Here is a 20,619-nt window from a genome sequence, read left to right as displayed (position 1 = left end):
TCATTTATAAAACTGGAAATGCAACTGGCAAATGTTGCGTCAGATTTCAAACGTTAATTACAGTATAACCACAGGATGGATAACAATAACCAATATGTTGTTGGGTGAATAAAATGTTGAACAATTTCATAATATGCTAGTTATCACTCTAATTTCATTGCTAAGCGGTAAAATTGATAAAAAGTTTAAATGACAAATTCACGCGAACAGTGAACCAATTACATGCGAGCATTTCTAGCACAGACGACGTGAATGGACACCAACCGTTCCCTGTGATACTCTGTTTCAATATCTAAAAAAAATTGACAGAGTCTCCCCGTCCCAATAGGTCAATCTATTTTTGCTTCCATGAGCTCAGACTAATATGATGTCTCGAAGGTAAAAGTTTTTCGTGGAAGCTTGAAACAATCCCAGTTCTTAAACAATTCCTAAACCTGCTGTCAGAACGTCATAAAAACTGATGTCTTGAAAGAAAACATGCTGGTATAAGCAACAGTACCAGTGGAGCAGAAAGCAGCAGGCCTCTCGTCGTCTATGATTGCAGCGGTACTCTTCTATTCGTACATTTAAGCGGTACACTTCCATTCGTGCTGCAGCGCGCAGTAATATCCGTATTGCATCGGTACACTTTTGTTCGTACATTTCTATTCGTGTGCTATCGTGGAAAAACTGCAATGCTGCTGCTGATGGTGATTGACAGTTTATCTCATAAATATGATTTCCATTTATTACTCAGCAAGAATTGTACATTTTTGCAACGATTATAAGTTAGATTTATTATATTTTATATTCGATATTCACTAAATAATCGTGACCGGATAGTATCGAAAAATTGAATTCCTAAACATACAAATTTATAGAAGAGCCGTTGAATGCTTGTGAATTTTTGGTCCATTTACTAAGATTCATTTGTTAGATGATATTTTATTATTTTGAACTATTCCATAATAAACGTTTATTAGCTGTCTTTGTAATACAGCGAATGTAATTATAAGCAAACGAAAAAAATTGTCAAGCAAAGAACAAAAACGGGATTGTTGATTGCTATGATTTTTTGCTGAAACTTGTTAATAATTTCGTTTAACATATCTTCTTATGTTTGCCAATTAATGAACTTTCGTAAGGACTCCCATATTATTTTGAAAGTAAGATCCAGATTATAAATTTGATTTAATCGGAGGTAAATAAGACAAATTCACGAATTATGATAACGTCAGTATTATTGGATTTGGTTTTTGAGGATATAGAGGTAATTCTTTGACTTTGACGCATTACGAGGAATTTTTGGTGCTTTTTCAACAAGAACGATAAGCTTGTGCTTTGTCAAATGCACAAAAAAGTCTACAGGCATAATATCGCCAAATATAAACGATATTTTATCGAGTGTTGTTGAATATATTTTTAAGGCTGAAAATAAAAGTACGTAATTCACCGAGCAAACACATTGATTCTGTCTGCGGGCTCTGTAGATTTTGGAACAAAAAATCCCCTAATTACAGTGTTTAGTCCCACGTCACCATTTCATACAACCCTAGGGCTGTATACCTTGTAGTATTTTACATAAGATTACCAACAACTTTGCTAAAGACTTCACTTTGATTTGACAAGTAATAAAAAACAATACAATTTCCATCTTACTCTTAGGTGGATTAATAAAAATCTATTTGCATCAAAAATTGCTCCATGAGATGTTCAGAAACTTTGTCGAAAACATTATAGCATTCAAATGGCATTTTTATACTCAAAATACTGACGATCACGTTTTTTACTTTTTAAGATAAATCTTGACGGAATCCCAGCATTATTTTAATATTGTTAACAGTATAAGGTTACCAAATTTTTAATATTTTTGATGCCATAAAATAAAACAGATTCATATCAACTTGAACATTTCTATATGCTAGCGCAGCCTGCTGCTGGCTGTACTGACAACACGGTCGCAGAATTTGACACGCAGTTGACTTGAAACTACAAAAAAGCAAAAACCGGAATTTTGCGAGGCGCTACACTTTTGAAGCAAGTTTTAGTTCATTCCGGCCGATTTTTAGCGAAAACTAGATACGATCGCGATGTTTGTTAGTGTAAAGAGAAAAGTTTACGAAGTTAGAGTGGTTACGCGAATCGTACGGAACATATTCTAGTGGCTACCGACGTAAAAATGTAAACAACATCGGGAGAGAAAAAATAGTAATGTGAAAAAGATAGAACGGTAAGAACGTTTTGAAGCTTCCACACTAAAATCAATGGTGTAAATTTATTAAACTTGGTGCTCCGGTGCTGAGTTATAGAGATGGTCGGGTTTTCAAACCCGAAACCCGAACCCGACCCGTACCCGACGGGTTCGGGTCGGGTTCGGGTTTGGAAATTTTTGAAAGTGTCGGGTACGGGTCGGGTTCGGGTTTTGTGAAAAAAATATTTTCGGGTTCGGGTCGGGTTCGGGTTTGAAAATGTCGAGTTCAGGTCGGGTTTGGGTATAAAAACCCGAAACCCGACTATAAAATCTATGAAATCTCGGGTTCGGGTTTTACAATTTCGGGTTAGGGTTGGGTTCGGGTTTCAAAGAAATAAAATTTTCGGGTTCGGGTCGGGTTCGGGTTTGAACGAAAAAAAAAAGTTTCGGATTCGGGTCGGGCTCGGGTTTTGAAAGAAAAAAATTCGGGTTCGGGTCGGGTGGTTAACCATACCGCCAAAAATGTGCAATTTGGCCTATATAAAAGCCTGTTTCACTCGAAGCCGCTCATTATAATTCTAGACTGCAACAGGAGCAGTCCTCCCTTAGCAGCAGCAACAGCAGTGCATTGGATAACGGCCACAGCTGTGGTACGGCAACGGATAGCGGAGCGCGTCTCAGCATCGATAGCAGGAACAGGTGGTGATCGGCATCTTATCAAACATTGAAGTAAACAACAAATTGTCCTTTTCAGGATCAAATAAAAACCTAAAATCCACACTAAAATCAAAGGTGTAAATTTATTAAACTTGGTGCTCCGGTGCTGAGTTATAGAGATGGTCGGGTTTTCAAACCCGAAACCCGAACCCGACTCGTACCCGACGGGTTCGGGTCGGGTTCGGGTTTGGAAATTTTTGAAAGTGTCGGGTACGGGTCGGGTTCCGGTTTTGTGAAAAAAATATTTTCGGGTTCGGGTTTGAAAATGTCGGGTTCAGGTCGGGTTTGGGTATAAAAACCCGAAACCCGACTATAAAATCTATGAAATCTCGGGTTCGGGTTTTACAATTTCGGGTTAGGGTTGGGTTCGGGTTTCAAAGAAATAAAATTTTCGGGTTCGGGTCGGGTTCGGGTTTGAACGAAAAAAAAAAGTTTCGGATTCGGGTCGGGCTCGGGTTTTGAAAGAAAAAAATTCGGGTTCGGGTCGGGTACGGGTTTGAAAAACATCAAACCCGACCATCTCTACTGGGTAACCATACCGCCAATAAAAATTGCAGGTTAGTCGAATAATCATGATATTCAATGAGGCACTCCCAGTGTGTCGAACAGTTGACATTTTTGCATGACACCGTATCGAAAAATACTGTTGCCTCTTTTGCAGACTGAGACAGCAGCGTTTAACTGTACGCGCTCTATTTGAGAGAATCGTGTGACTTAAAGCCAACACGGATGGTTAACGATTGTTTTTTGTGCCGATCTCCAGCCGCTTCAATTTCTTGACTGTCGCATTGTGCGAATAACAATAACTGGCAATCATGCGACAGTTTAGAACAGTAATAAGATGGTAAATCAATAATTACTATGTATGTGCTACCGAAAAATATCATCAATAGTGTACACCAGAAAATTTGAATCCCAATTTCTAACCTTTTTCATTCGAAAATAGTTCGCTGTAGCGAAAGTCTTATCCAAATTTAGCATATTTAATCAGTTATAGGACAATAAAAGTATGAATCTTACAAATTCAATTAACGTCCTCGTCTCCAAATAAAAATTGACGCTAAGTGAATTGATTCCACTTCAATTCGTAATAAATGCAATAAATACCACAGACAGCTACAGTCAATAACACACGAGCCAGAGATTGTCTATACAATGACAATATAAAAAGAAGTGAGCGAGAGAATTGTTGTTCGTATTGAATTCGTGACTAACAGCAAGAGATAAAGCAGATCGTATGAAACTTCGGTAGCGGCTACTGTCGCGTAGTGTTTCATTCCACAGAGATAATCACAAAAATCTTACTATTGTCGTGTGAATACTGTAGCGCACCAGTACATTTCCCTACCCTGGGCACTTCCGAAATGCGGTAGTATGCAGGAGGAAACCATCGTTTCTCCCATGCTTGGATGCTGTTCGCTATGAACTGCACAATAATTTTGGCAAAAGGTTCATGGTAAACCATTTTGAAAGCAAAAATCTTCCGGTTTCTATTGTGTATTGTTTCCTGCAAATCTCAACTATAATCCGCCAAGTTAGATAGTGGAAGACAGGCCAGAGTAGTGGACAGAAAAGGACTTTTTTCTTTTTGTAAAATCATGCTTCAATCCTAGCGGTTTGGCTATCAATCAAAATGAATACCAGAACGAATGTTCGAACAACATTATGATTCTATTTCTTCCAAAACACCCAGATTCAGATGACAAATATGTGTTTTGGCTAGAGTAAATATCATCACATTACGTCAAAAAAACACAAACGTTTGTACTCCATACACGCAACTCAACGAATCTACCTCAGCGTCGTCCAATCGATGATTTCTTCGGAATTTTCCGTTTCTTTGGTGCAAAAATAACTTGAGGTCAACGATTTGTTAACAGTTGATTCGTAGAATCGAGAGATGCATTCGAAAAGCAGACCTGAAGGCTGACAACGCTCTTGTTTCAGCATCATCAGAAAGCTTCGTCAGGAAACCGTTAATGGACCTTTTTCAAATGTTCACTATTTTTGGTTAGTTCATGATGAATGTATCTTCATGAGAAATAAACCAGTTTTTCTGTAAGCCTTTCCACCTTTTATGACAGCAGTAGAAAAAAAAATCAATTTTTTTGTTGTCACCCGATATGCTTACGAAAAATGTATTCCAAAAATCATTAATTTGACAAAATTTCCAGGTCAAATATACACATGAATGTCTTGATTGAACTCGGCCGTCATCGATTCGGATGAGATTTTGCCAACGCTTTCTAGAGAAAAATCATGTTGGGTTAGGATTTTAAAGGTTGTCTAAGGTTTCAATGAAATTTTGTTGTACTTACACCCATGCAAACTTACAATATTAGCCTACAAATTTTTCATTCATCAAATTTATAAAAAGTTTATCAAATTCATCGAACACAATTGATAATATTCATCGGGCATAATTGACACAGTCGATCGATGGATACATATAATAACAAGCGTCTAAGTTCCAGCGCGAAGAGTGAAGTGTGTTTAATGTCAGTAGAAGTCCAGTGAGAATCTAAGTGCAATGTAAAATAGATACATTCGAAATTTCACACGAGCTAATGCAATCGGTTCTACGCATACCCACTGGAAGTTATGTTTATGTTTTATTTAAACAAGCCTAACATGATAGGAAAAATAATTTTCTCCATGCTTCTTCTAGTTCTCGATGTTCTTGGTTATTGTAAAATAGTATATATTTTCGTACTGGGTACCGTAAGTGGTATTTATGCTAGACTGGTAGCATGCTGAGTACCTCTATTGCCGTATAAGTGTAATTGTTTCAAGACTGGTCATTTATTCTGATTATGGAAAACCCAGTTTACTATCTTATTCAGCTATTCCCATACTGTCAGTTGTCACTGCAATCGACATTTAGAAATAACTGGAAGCTGTACATTCAATCTTTGAAAACGTAGCTAACGGATATTTTTCTTAGTTTCTCGGGTACCAGCACGTGCCCTGTCTGCCAAGGAATGAATATAAACATGAAGTGTGAGTGTCGTAGAATATATAGCAGATGCCCCCAGATAAAGATGATTACGGTAAGAAAACATTATTTGTGCCGGAAGGTGTGTCATCGAATGATTTGTATTTATTACTAAGCGTAGTGTGAATGTGACACCTACTGCGAGATAAATTAACTTGACTTGTCATTATATGTTTTGGATGTCTGAATAAAATAGCAGAGTTCAATCTTTATCACTTTCTTGATCACACTTCCATATCACACCATTAAGAAAAATAAACTGGATTAAGATACCAACATAAACGTCATTAGGACTTTGGCCAAGTTCCCTAATGATTATCTCTTCAATTCGTGATTCATTTTGGGTAAGCGACTGCTTTATCTTAAATCTCAGTTTCAGTTCCGCTTGATGTACGTCAGTTTCTTGCTTGATGCTTCGATTTTCGGAGGACTCTACACTTCTTTACTCTGTGTCGTCATATCGCGCTGCAGCTTACATCTAAAATCAACGCCAACTGTCGTCGGTCTATCGGTCTGATCTGTTGCGTATTAGCAGGGTCTGTCAGAAGAACGATCATAAATCACTCCCCGGATCAGCGTTGAATGGAGCTGATTGGTAGCAACTTTTAATTTTTCTACGTTTTTATTTCATACTCGTTCTGCTTTAGTTGTTAGGATTTATGGGTTGTGTTTTACTGCTGCATAATGTTGCATCAGCGAAGCTTGTTTTTAGATGATGGTTTTCAAAATGAAGTAGTCAGTGGCTACATGCTCCCTTCAGGATAAGCTTTATAGCACACAAAGTGAATAGTTAAGGATAATCTCTCTAATAATCATGGTCTTAATTCGATTTGAAAATAATGGAAAAACTTTTATTCATCACGATTTTTTAACTTCCCAGACCGTTAACAAAATAACTTTCTTACTTGAATAATTTACACATTAGTAAACATTTCCTTTACCCCCCTAATGCGTTTCAAATGGATGAATACATCGAATAAATCTTCCCAATTGCCGCTAGACGTAGATACAGTTCGGCAATAAATCTGATTTGGGCAGTTTAGGAATGGCTTTACATGGTACAATTATATCCACCATCTTCACCTTTTTCGGCGGCGCTATCATCTCTATTGGGATTCCATCTTTTTTCGACGGTGACCTTTTAAATTGGTAGGATAGTCACTTCTCGATTGACCGTGTTGACGGGCCCTACAATGCGCTACACACTGATGTGCTACACTTGTTGGTTGGGCATGGGAAAAAAATACGAAAACTAGAAAAAGGAGACCGCTTCTGTTGAGTAACATTGGAAATTGGAATCCGAACCGGATCGATTATTCGAGTCGGTTTCACCATAATTTATTATGGGAGTTAGCAAAGGTTCGGCACTACTGGTTGTTATGTTTTTTTTTCGTTAATTTATGAGGTAGTTGTCTGACAAAAAAGGCGCATAGCTGCTTGCTAAATCAATATGAAAAAACTTTATATACTATTAATATTCAGAAGAAGGGCTGGAAAAACTCAATATGTATTTTATTTTACAACCAAAAATGCATTTAAAATGCATTTTGATTACTCACTACTTAAGTAAGAGCTACGGAAGATACTCTATACCAAAGCTCAGATTCAATTAACTTTGAGATAATTGCAGTATTTTTGAATACGTTATTTATAGATGTAAAAAATATGCACAGTACTGCTAACACATAATCTTCAGCTATTGATACGTTTATTTTATTTTTGATATTCAAATTGTATTATGGAATAAATGAAATCAACAGATCAATAACATCTCTCTTGTTTTCTATTTTCGATTGCGCAGCAAATAGTGTCTCTGATTTCTCCCTGATGAGCCGCCCAAACATGATCATAAGTGTTTTTAAAACAGTGTAACCGCATGTTGAAATGGAACCTAACTAAACTGAATGTTGATAGTGGTATGATTAACAAGTGAGGCGTCTACTTTAAGTGAGACGACTAATGGATTGGCTGCTTGAGAAATGACCCCACGTCTCGAGTATGTTACGAATCCAGCTTGGGAGAAAAAATACTATGAAATAGGAAAAGTGAAAACACTCTATCCAAACAAACACAAAGTTGCCCGTCGTGCGTGAAAATTATACAATGTCTTTCTGCAGGGTGTAAACTGCCATAACCACTTTGCTGAAGAGATGTAGTGGATGATCATTTTCTTGAGAAATATTCACCAGGTACAGTGGGATTTGTATGTTTAAAATTTTGAATATTCTTTATTACCTTCCTTCAGATGAACATTAATCAATATATTTGGAATTCTATTCCTACAAATGTTTACAAATTCAACCTTACTTGACTTTACTTTTCCCATGTCGATCTCTTTGGGTGCCCTGTCCAGCGGCTGCACCACCAGTCATTCACCGGAATGGCGCATCGTGTCGGGTTTCGCCTACAGGCTATGTAAGGACCATGCACACTTTTTCTGCATACTGCATGAGTGGCAGCACTTGAAACTGGCTGGTTTCAGTTCTTCGTACATGATTTATGAACTATTTTCCCCCGAGTGATTATTTTTTCTTGCCAACTCGTTGCCCGCAGTCAACAAATGGAAGTCTGCAACGAAAGTGAAATTACGGATCCCACTTTTTTCCAGCATCCACTCATGTCAAGTTCAAATTCCAATGTCGCAAGTGGACGTGGAGATCAATAAAAAAATTCATTATGAAAAGAGCATTGCACCGCCGAGGGACGGTTGAATTGCTATCAATATTTATCATAGAATGCAAATTCTATAGGTTGTAGACATCAAACAGTGCTTTAAAATCCAACGCCGAAGATGTTGAATAGCGGGGATAAACGATCCGTTAGTTTATTTCACGTATGGGCCAAAGTTAATTAGCTTCGCATGCAAACGATCAGTCAACTGTCGTGTCGCCCCATAGTCGACCGACCACTTCTCGTTGGAATGGCCTTTTATGGAGAATTTTAGCGGAAAACAGGTAACAGGCCTGAACTCTAACTAAGCCGCTTAGCGATCGGAGCAAGAACTTACAGCATGTATAGCCTTGTTTTTGTCCTGCAGAGTGGAGAAGTTACTGTAGAAATTTTGACCTCTCTCGTAAGAAATTATGAACCCATGGATGGGTTAATCGTATAACTACAGACCATTTTTTGTAGCTATCAAAAAGTAAATCGTGTTAAACGAGGTAACGATTACGACAAAAGGTTCATCTTATTAAATCTAACCCACCCGCCAATCTGGCAATAGAGTAGTGCGGGGCAAACGTTCGCATTGGTGTTTTTGAAATATTCGAGAATAAAAAAATTGGCAACACTGTATCCTAACGTCAACACAAATGAATTAAATAATGCGAAGTTTTGATCTCATTTTTGCAGTTCTGGGGAATACAGTGTAGCATTTCTAAAAAATACAGAAACTAGGAATCAACTGAACATCATAATTTGCTGTGTAATGTTAATTTGCAGGAATTTGTTTTGCAGAAAAACTTTTAGCGGTTTTAATAGAAACCAAAGCAATTGGAAATCGCATAGTGCACCCAACTAATGAAAAGAATTAAATTCATTTTTCTATACTAAAGCTAGACAATGATCAGTAGAAAGCTTATATGTTGCCAACAAACTTTCAGTGAATGCTCAACAGATGTGACTCCTTCAAGGATAGGATTGTAACTTTTTGTGGGAGAGGATAGAGGGTAATTTGATTTGTGACATTTGATGGCTGAAGAGTGAAAATTAGAGCTTTTTATCCAAACACGTGTGTTGCAAAAGTTTAGTAAAATATTTTCTCTCAACAGCTAAATCCGAAATTCTGCCCCGCATTGCTCTATTAATCTTAAAGGTTTGCGCTACATTTAGTTTGGAGTCAATTTCATCGACGCCGTTTGCTCAACCAGTTTAATCATGAACGATAATTATAGTTGCCGTGCGCATCGATTTCAGAGAGAAACAACAAGTAACGAGAATGTTGGTTGATGATGATTGTCTGTGCAAGAAGCGAATTGAAGCGTGTTGTTTCGTGTTTGGTTCGAATACTTTAAGTCGAAGTGGTCCGGGTTGAAATCCTGCTGGACGATGAACAAATAACGATCAATTAGCGATATTTTAGAGCTGAATGACTGTTAACGTCTTCTCGGTTAGTCTTCCAAATTGCACTTTATTTTCGGAATGTTGCAGTTTGCAGAAAATTTTTGCTGATTTCATGATGATTTTTGATGTTGAGAATATCAACAAGAACTGCAAGCAGTGACATCGAGTTTGATTTTTGGTAGATCCAAATAAGAATAAGTGTTGCTGATCAATTTGACTTAATTACGCTTTTTTTCCAAATACAGTCGCCGCACAATAAAAAAGTTATACAGTCCAAACAACTTGAACACATTTATAATCGATTCGAACGTTCGTGGCGCCGCACCATTCCGGACGCCTAGATCACATGAATAAAATTACCCGAGTCCCCCCACCCAAAAAGTTTTTTTCCTCTCCAAACGGACTTCGTCAAGCGAAACACCAACGCACCATTGGTCCGACATTAATATCTTCATCACTAATCGGCCCCCACTAGTGCGGCGGCGGCTCGTTTTGTGAAATGTGTGCCGCTTCCGCTGGCGCGACTAATTAGCGATTTATCTCACACCGGCGATCAGGACCGCGCAGTCAAGAAACTCCCTCTCAATCCTAGGATGGAACCCAGTTGGAGCAACAGTTAAGGTTTTTTTCGATCTTCGAACATCTTTAGCTAATTCAATTTTATGGACCCGGCTCTTCAGCAAGTCAGGTGGTTAGAACAAGTGTTTCCTTTTACGCTCTGAAGCTTGTAGCCATAAAGAAAACATTTGCAGTAAACCGTTCGGAAAGCTGCTGAAACTAACAGTTGAATTTATTATTGCGAGATTAGAGAATATTTTGTGTATATCTGATATCGGAGTGTGGGGAAAAAAGAAACTGAAACAAAAAATAAATAATGCCACTTGTTTTTGTTTGGAACGCTTGTGTTTTTGGCAAATTTATACCATTTCAAAAGCGAATTTCAAATTGCAAGAAAGAAATAGCAGAAGAAGAAGAAAAAAAATGTATTCCTCCCTCTTTCCATCCCGTGTCGCAATAGTAGGACGTTCTGGAAGTGACCGTAAAAATTATTACCCATGGCGTAATCATTTCCCAAGTTCCGAGAAACTTTATTAACAGCTTCCAGCCCTGCTGGTCGGCCTACTCCAGCCAGTCAGGCAGGCTTGGAAACATTTGAGAGACGGCATGCTTCGATGATGTAAACAGTTCGGCTCTTGAGATGTTAGCATACAAGTGTTTTTTCCCTTTTATTTTATGATTTTTTTGTTCGTAGAGCTATCAAATCGACCTCTAAAAGTCAAACCCGAAATGGTGGAAGATCAACGGAAGAGATAGAAGGGAATCTTTTCGAGGGCCCGGCCCAGAAATTGGTACATTCATGAAGTACAACGAGTGCAGTGGATAAAAAAAAAAACAAGGAAATTTGTTTATATGACCACGAAGTGTGTAGTAATATATGTACGCGGTGTGTCGGTTCGTCTCTTTTGATTCCAAGGGCAATTATGTTCGGGTTAAAAACTTCTCTGAGGTTTTGTTTTTTTTTTGTCAATACATGACTGTTTGTGAGAAGTATACACACGTTATACTGATGTTCGTTTTCATTTGAATACTCTTGACAACAATTAGAGCTTGATATCGATAATCTTTTGGATAATTTGTAACGATTTTTTCCCAATCAATTGCAAACACCTATAGTGTTTGCTCAATACCTATCGAACAATGTTTTTGCAAATTGGTGTTTTTTTCCACAAAACAATCAAGTGACTGCTCTGCCATTACTGAATGTTGCTGCTTTTTTGCAGTTTTCACACTTTTACGGGTTCTCCGTCATTGATCTCAATGATTTTTCAGACAATGTGATCATGTACTCACTTCAGTTGTTTTTAATGTTCAACGACTTATATTAGGTAAATTTTAGTATATCTTAAAACGGATAACGTTAAGGAAGTTAGTCACCAAGAGCTTTAAGACTTGAAATTGCTATTAGAATCATAGTACATTTTGGAATATGATTATTTTTACTTACTTTCTTTTTTTTAATGACTATAATGCAAGTCAAGCTGTTTTTTTAATTTCTATTTTAAGCAGTAAATGTTACTTACTTGTTAACTATACGGTACGCAAAGTTTACCAGGCCTCAAGGTCTTGTGGGCACGACTTCCATCTACGATACGTCTGACAGTAGCAATGATCCGAGGTACACAAATTCGACAACCACGTCGAACTGGACTCCGTCGATTACTACCCTACTGTCTATGCGAGCCCTATCGCGCTTGGTTCCCCCCGCTAGCAGATTCTGTTTCGAATGTGCTGATAACGCACCCGAAATCTTCACATAGCACTGTTCATCTTTCATCGTAGTGTGGATCAGTCTTGTTAGTTTCGCAGGGAAACCATTTTTGTCCATAATTTGTCAAAACTCGCCTCACGGTCGACAGCATCCTAAGGGGCATTAATATCGATGAAAAAGTGGTACGTGGGGACTTGATATTCGCGACACTTTTGGGGATTTGCCGCAACGTGGAGATCTGTTCCGTTGTCACTCACCCATCCACAAAACCGGCTTGATAACTTCCCACAAACCTTTTTGCGGCGAAAGATGATCGAGGAGAGCCCTTTGTAGGCTGCGCTGAGATTCGTGATCGTTTGGTAGTTCTCACATTCCAATTTGTCGCCCTTCTTGTATATTGGGCAGATTATTCCACTCCTCCGGTAGCTGTTCTGTATTCCAGATCCTGACTATCAGCTGGTGCAGACAGGAAGCCAACTTTTCCGGGCTCAGCCTGATAAGCTCCGCTGTGATGCCATTTTTTCCAGCTGATTCGTTGTTATTGAACTGCTCTTGGTTCTCTACCTCGGCGCCATTCAGGCGTTCGTTGTATTGCTGCTTCCACATATCGATCACCTTACGTTCATCCATCAAAATTCCTCCATTCTTATACCGCGGGACGCGTTAAGTTTCTTGTAGAACTTACGTGTTTTCTGAGAACGATATAGCTGCTCCATTTACTCATAGTCCAACTTTTTCAGGCGATGCGTGTCTTCGTATCCGTATATATCGCATCACGTTTTGACGTGTCCTTTACTACATGTATGCTAGCACTGCATTTTTTGCTTCTAAAATAGTCTGACACTCTTCGTCGAACCAACCGTTACGACGATTCCTTCCGACGAACCCATCAAGGCTGCTTTTACGTTACTCCAGCAGTCCCCTACTTAACTCCACGATCACATCCTCGCGGAGGCGCAGAATTGCTTCACAAGGTACTACTCGAGGAGCTTCTATAGAGCGATTAACGGAATACGGAACCGTATCTGCCATGTGTGATGACAAAGAAGGGAACCTTTATTGAACCTCGATTACCTCTATAACCTCTAAAGGTGGATAGGCGTTGGAAACAACACTTCGATGTGGTGCTGAACGAAAAGGAAGGTATAAGAGTCGTCGAGGGGAACAGGAGTGAAATTGGGGAGGATGTGGATCCGACAACTTTGGACGATGTGATAAAAGCTTGCAGAGAACTGAAGATTCACAAAGCCGTTACCCGGGCGACCTTTTCAAAATTGGATGTGAGCGATTGTATAGTGAAATTCACCAGATTTTCCTGAAAGTATAATCTGAGAAAAAGCTACCTACGGACTGGTTGGAAGGACTCACATACCCTATCTATTAGAAGGGATATAGACTCGACTGTAGTCGCGGCACAACTCTTCTCAATTCCACATATGAAATTCTCTCCCGCATTATGTTTCTTAAACTGAGGCCGTCGCAGGAAGCCTTTGTTGGTACCAGTGCGAATTTCTAGCGGGATGGTTTACAACAGACCAGATGTTCGTCTTGAAACAGATCCTCGACAACTTTCGAGAACACTACTTGCTGATACATCATCTGTTTATAGACTTCAAGATTGCGTATGACTTAGTGAAACACAACCAGTTGTGGCAGGCTTGGCTGGAATTAGAACATGGTTTGCCAACGATTAAGCTAAATCGTGCAACCTTTGGCGGTTTCACAACTATCCTGACGGTCAAATGTCAAGATAGTGGATGAAATTTCGGACGCGTTTGTAATGATGGTTGGTCTGTAGCAAGGGGACGGGCTCACGAGCGTACTGTTGAACATAACCTTGGAAGATGCTATACGAAGGGTAGGTGTGCAGAGGAGCGACACCATCATCAGGAAGTCTCCCATGGTTCTAGGCTTTGCGGACAACATCGAAACCATCGGTGTTAATCGTAGAGCTGTGGAGGAAGCCTTTGCGGCTCTCAGAGGGGAAGCTGTGAGAATGGGACTCACCATAAACACTGGCGTTGGTGGTGCGGTGATGATGAAAGGGGCTACTTTTGGGGTAATTGAAGATTGTGTTTATCTTGGTACACTCGTTACATGTGTGCGAGATGAAAAGACGAATTGCGGAAACGAACAGGTCCGTTTCTTGAACGCGTAGCCAACTTCGCATCTTCGTTTCAATTATCAATTCCTCCTTGCGACAAAATTGTTGGGGTAGTTCGTACGCTTCAGGTTTGTCCAGAAATTCTCGATGGGACACAGCTGGGCGGGTTCATCGACCTGGGACCACATCGATATTCAGCCGCTCCATCTCCTTCAACGATCGCATCGAGTAGTGGGTCGACGCCAGATCCGACCAGAAAACCACGTCTTCGCCCTCATTATATTTTTTGATGAACGACGCAACTTTCGGCAGGCACATCGTTCTGTGAATTTTGCACGTCCACGGCGAAAGAATATCTCCTTTGACATTTCTTTCTCGCTGATTGTCAGCCACAGCAGTACCTTCTTGGGGAACTTGGTGTGTGAGAAAGAACTTTACCTCGAAGCTTACTTCCTTCGTGGGGAAAGTATAATACGAAGTGCCCTGCCAGTCGTTGCCATCCAAGGTAAGATACGTTTGGTCGTCCATCACCACCGCCACGCCGCGATTCGCAAGGAAAATTGACTTGATCATCTGTATTTGGCAGAACATTTTCAGCATACAGCTTTATGAAACTAATAGAATTGCTTTTAGTCTATGACCCCAACGTTAAAGCCACTTTCAGGAAGAGTATCGAAAACACTTCAAAAGGGGAATAACTCTGAGTAGTTTAACGTTAGGGCGTATGCGTAGAAGAGTTTTTTTCATCTCTCTATAAACCCCCCAAAATATTTCCAGCAAAGAACCAAACACCCTGTATATAATATATATTAAGCAAAATTAATTGAATTAAATCAAAACTGAAGAAAGAATAGTTCAGTCACAGCATCAATTCCAATATAATTAACAAGAAAACTCAGATAAAGCAATTATTATAGTAAAGTGAAACATAGGAAATGTTGAGAGAACATTGGCAGTCAATTTAAAGTAACAAAACAAACTCAAACATTGCGCACACCTCCCATCCTTAACGTGCCGGCCCGGTATCCGGTTACTCCAGTCAAACCAACTTCGCATTCATTCCGAAATGAATTTCGCCTGCTTTGCTCTCGCTCTGTGCCAGTTTGGAATTCACGCTCCAAAGCTTCGCGCGTTTCGGGTCGCTGTTTCTGTTTTCTCTCCAGGTCCGCCATTCATTCGCTCCTGAGCCGTCGTCGTGAACGAACGTTTTGTCGGTTTTTTCTCGTGTGTTTTGTGTTTTCGTTATAGGTCTGCTCCTATTATCGCTCTTCGTTGTATTTTGACAGGTGTTTCACGGCGGTACAACTCGCACGTGACACTTTCTCGATTGTGCCGATTAGTGATGCCTATCCGTTTCGATAATGATGATTTGTGGTCGGCTGATTTTTGTGTGTGGAGGCTAGTGTCAGCCTAATCCCGAAGCCGGTGAGCAAAATTAATGTTGGAAAATTAATTACAGTGAATGTGTATGGTCGTTTTGTGTAATGTAATACACGTCAAAAAAGATTGCGCCTGGGCTTCCTGAACGGCATCCGTACTGTCCATGGTGAAAAAGTAACAATCACGGGAAAATATGCTGACCAAAATGTAATGATAAATGATTGATGGAGATTTTTGCCTGCGTTGTATGTGCAGAGTGCCCATTAGATTCGGTGAGCAACCCGAGTGGTGTCCGGCTTTGTGAATGCAAAATAATTGCTAAAGTCAGCGGTTTAACCTCATCGCAGTCCGCGCGGCAGTAGTGCTCCTGAGCAAGTCTGTCAGCGGTATTTTCGAATGCAGTGCTCCTCTTGAGAAAGTGTTGGTTGCGATATGAGGTGGAAATTACTTGCGAGTGTTTGGCTGTGAAAAGATCGTGGAAAGAGGTAGCAGAAATTACTGAGGTTCTGAGAACGAATAAGTTGCGCTGAAGGCCGGGGAAAGAGTGCTGGAATTCGCCAAGTCACGAAGGTGGTTCAAGTTCAAAACCAGCAGGGTGCTACCTCAACGGGAAAATAGTTTGCTAACATTGCTAATTAGTTAATTGGTAGTTACAGAAGCGTGAAAAGTACCCTGAACAAAATCTGTGCTGATCACGCAAACAGCGGATTATCAGTCGAAATAAATCAGTGTGTGACAAATCGGTACAAGCAGGGGAGCAGTTGAGACGGTATAGAACGGGCCACGGTCACGAACACGTGTTACTGTCAGCCCGAGCGAAGGCGCATTCCCGTTGACAGGTCAACCGTAGTGAACTACTTCCAATTATGCCGCATCCGTTGACACCGCAGTCGCCGACACCGACGTTGCTAAGCAGCAGCCGGAGCTGCAGCTTGCATCTGGTGGAGTATGACTATGATGAACCGAAGCCGGCTAAGGTAGGTTTTGTACTGCACGTAAAATGACGATGAAAAGCAACATCCACTAAATGGCTTAAATAGTACAACAAATCAAAAAACATAGGAAAATTTAGCAGGAGTTAAACAAGAAGAAGGAAATAAATTTGTTTTATTTGTACATTTGCTTCTCTGTGACATTTTAAAAAAGATTTGTTCAGTGAAGAATATTTTTACCACATGCTTCATAATTTTGTTTTAAACAACTATACGGAGATTTCTTGAAAACTGAGCTTTGAAAATGTGCTGCTCAGGTTATCCTAGCTTGACTGGATCTGTGGAAACCGGCAAACATGAACTTGCCTGTTAATTTTTAATGCCAATTAGGATTCTTTGAATACTTATTAATGAAAAAATAGAGCCTATTAAAAATATATTATATTTAGTGACACTATGTCGGGGGTACGTTATATCAAAGTTATTATTTAATTTAATAAACAAAAAAGCTATTAAAAACTATTTTCAGCAGAGTTGGTGCTCCATCACTGGTTTCAATGTACTAATAATAAATCATTTATTAGCTCACTCTCCTATCCTTGTCAGGTAAACACCCCATTTGACATTGAAATATATAGTTTCAAAAGCTAAGACAAGGTGAACACTCTCACCGAAAAAGCAGCACTTTAGCAAAAACTTTAGTTTCGCGCTGGGGTCATTGCGAAGTTTAAGCGTCGGTATTGTTTCTGTTTACCACTGCAGCAGCTGATACAAAACATTAAGTGTTGCATCATAACACCGAGCTTGTTGTCATGATTACTCAACCACAAATAACGATGGTGGAAAATAAGCCGCGAGGCTTGGCTAACTCGTATAAATTAATTCAAAATTGCCTGCACAGCTTGACTGGGCATAAAAATCGTATGGATACAGCTTAACGTATTCGACAAAGTCGTTGGTTTGCTCAAATAATCACGAATTCGATTCCAAGATCAAACACCTCTTGTGTCAACTCCAGCTAAATATTCTGTTTTGTCGATACATAGCGTCAGGATGGCGTCACCAGGTCGTGATCAGTCGGATTCGCTTTCCCCATACTTACTGATTACCAACTACCGTAACCGGCTATTATTTGGGTAATGAGCAAAAACTGTTTGCATACAAACACCGCATTACTGCAGGGAAAGGGAGTCGAGGGAAGCCCGTCGTAAATGCCCCTCCCCTATACTAGGCAGGTCACAATCGAAAGCTTAAACAAGCAACAGTCAACTCTGCTCTAGTCATATTAAACGATCCATCCGAGCTCCGTTTTGGTCCTTTTGCAAACAATAAATCCGGTAAATGTTACTTCCCGGATCTGTTTTATGACTTTACCAACATAGAGTTGGGTTTTCTTCAGCATCTGCCGTTTTCATTTTGGTTAGATAAACGATAAGGAACTAGCTTTACACAGTTGTTTGAAGACTTTTTGATGACCTCAACATCAGCGCCTCGAACCAATAAAGAGCCGACTGTTAGCGAAACGGCAGTTTGGGTGAATAAACGATCCAATAATGTTCAGGGCTGTCATGGAGTTTGGCCACCGCCAAGTGGCGACCATAGGAAGTAGTACACCTATAATTTCACTCGTTGGCGATAAGCGTGACAACAACTTCTCTGTACTTCGCAGCTAGCCGTGTAGAAGCAATGATCCCCGGTCGGTTTGTCGCGAAGTTGTTGTCACTCGCTGGGTGGCTGCATGGCACCGGACTTTTTGCCTCCCTAAACATGGCACATGGGAAACATTCCGTTTCTGATTCACCGCGCAGGTTGAGTTCAAACGAGGCATGAGTTGCATGCCGTTTTAGCAGTGTAAGTACCGGGAGATGGTGATGTTTCTGTGGGGAGCAGTGAAATGGTATCGATTTTAAAAGTGTTTCAGTGACTGCCATAGTCATGCTTTTTGTGTGCCCAGTGTGACGCCCGTGCCAGCCAGGTGGAGCTGGTGGTGTAGGTTGCGATCTGACTCTACAACCACTTGCCGCTCGCTGCCAGACAACAAAGAATGGGCTACGGCGACGGTTGTACTTCGAAGACGTTTGTTACTTTGCACAACTAACGTGACGGAGTGGAAAAATAGATTTACATTACTTTCCAGCGGTGGAAAGTGTAGACTAAATTTGCAGGTCTATTCATGGGTTTGAATTTCAACGATTCAAACAACTTTACATGCCATTTGTTGGGAAAATATTAGCATAGAAATAGAAATTCCTTCATGTATAAGCACTATTGAGTAAAGTTTTTGAAGTCACGAAACAACTTTGCTGTAATACGTAGCAAACAGTGAATTCTGTCGCTGTCAAAGAGTGTAAAGCAAGAATTAGACGAAGCAAATATTTGATATTTTTGGTACGGATTTTATTTTGTGCAAATAAAATTCGTACCAAAAATAGCAAATGTTTGCTTCGTCTAATACCCGCTTAAAGCAGGTATTACACGAAGCAAATATATGCTATTTTTGGTACGGATTTTTTTTTTGTGCTAATAAAAATCGTTTAGATGAAGAAAAAAAAATAAAAATCGTACCAAAAATAGGAAATATTCGCTTCGTCTAATACCTGCCTAAGAAATACTGAAACGCTCAACTTCATCCGGATAACGATGAGCCTAATAGATCAGTTACATCTATTGACAACCCGGACGAACACGTTAGTTTCGCATAGATTCGCTAAAGATTCCGACATTGGAATCGTAGGTGTCCTCGTTAAAAAATCCTGAAAAAGGTCTAACGGGACAAAACCTAATCTCAATTTTCGTATACCATGGAATTTATTACAATCTACTTGTGTTAATTGTTTGCAAAGACGCGAAAAATTTGCTTTAACCAGGAAACCTTTATCACCTATACATATATAAAGTTATTAATAACATTATTTGTATTATAATACTCTGTAACTTCAAATGTAATGTGGAAAACCACAATAATAAACATTTTTCATAAAACATTGAACCTATTTCCGGTTCGTTTGCAGATGAGTGTATGCGAAACCAAAAAATTCTCTAGGAATGAAATTCAAAGATTCCTACATTTGGGTTCTTGAGAAGATTTTCCGTATCCATATTTACAATTCGAACTGATTCTATCCGCATAGCAGAAACGACTCCTTTCACGATTCTATTGAATCCTTGAGAGATCAATACGAAGGTTTTCCATATGTGATTCAGAGGGGGTATTCGTCCATTTTAGGTTGTTCCCTAGAAACCGGAAGTTGCTATCTTGGAAATCAAAATAGCGTCTGGGCCATTTTTTTATGACAAACACCAAAATATTTCCGACAAAATAAATTTATCCCAAAAAACCACAATTATACGAGAGTTTTTTAGGTTCTGTTGTTTTTGAGTTTCAGTAGTTTCCGTATAAGAGAATCGTAATTCCCGAAACTAAGAAAATTAGAACAAAACAGCTCAAAACACAACTTTCCTCATAACTTCGCACCATTTACACGGAATCTTATGTGTTTACATCTGTGATTAACTGACGTTATAATGCTGCAATTTTATCCAATATTGAAAGTTTGTTTGTCTAACAGCGCAGTTAAAGATTGTTCAAGAAAACCGTTTCGAAAAATTCGTACCAAAATCAAATTAGTCGAAGACATCAAATTAGTCTAAGTTCATGAAAGCGAGCATAAAATTGACCTGTTGAGACGGGTAGACTGTTATTTTTTTATATTGTCATCAATTTTCACCGCTGAGCAAGAAATAATAGTGATAATCAGTGTATTACAAAATTGTACAAAATTTGATCTATCCAACAACATAATATTTGCTGTAAATACTGAAAATTTATTTTTTTTGGCCTTTGGGTTGATCACTTTATTAAACAAATTTCAAACTTTTAAGATGGTTTCCTTCGTTATATTTTTAACTCAAAATTGTTTTTTACGCTGTCCCATGCAAACTTGGAACGCATCCCCTGTGTAAAAAAAGGGGTCAGTCCTGAATGCAAGT

General features: G+C 39.4%; 1 protein-coding gene across 2 annotated transcripts in view; it reads left to right on the top strand.

Moving 5' to 3' along the window:
- Nucleotides 1-20,619, top strand: part of LOC129723617 (breast cancer anti-estrogen resistance protein 1) — a 135,631-nt gene that overhangs the window by 27,121 nt on the left and 87,891 nt on the right. Inside the window, exon 1 of one of the 2 annotated variants that reach the window (XM_055677948.1) lies at nucleotides 15,506-16,674. The exons of the other annotated variant lie outside the window; for it this stretch is intronic. Coding sequence (XP_055533923.1) covers nucleotides 16,564-16,674 — 111 coding nt within the window. The 5' untranslated portion in view covers nucleotides 15,506-16,563. Of the gene's footprint in view, nucleotides 1-15,505; nucleotides 16,675-20,619 lie in introns of those variants that run through there. 2 annotated transcript variants of the gene reach the window in all.

The sequence above is a fragment of the Wyeomyia smithii genome, chromosome 2 (genome assembly GCF_029784165.1).
Source record: "Wyeomyia smithii strain HCP4-BCI-WySm-NY-G18 chromosome 2, ASM2978416v1, whole genome shotgun sequence".
NCBI classification, from domain to species: domain Eukaryota; kingdom Metazoa; phylum Arthropoda; class Insecta; order Diptera; family Culicidae; genus Wyeomyia; species Wyeomyia smithii.
Note: the sequence above shows the minus strand (reverse complement) of the source record. Positions and strands in the feature narration are given on the sequence as shown.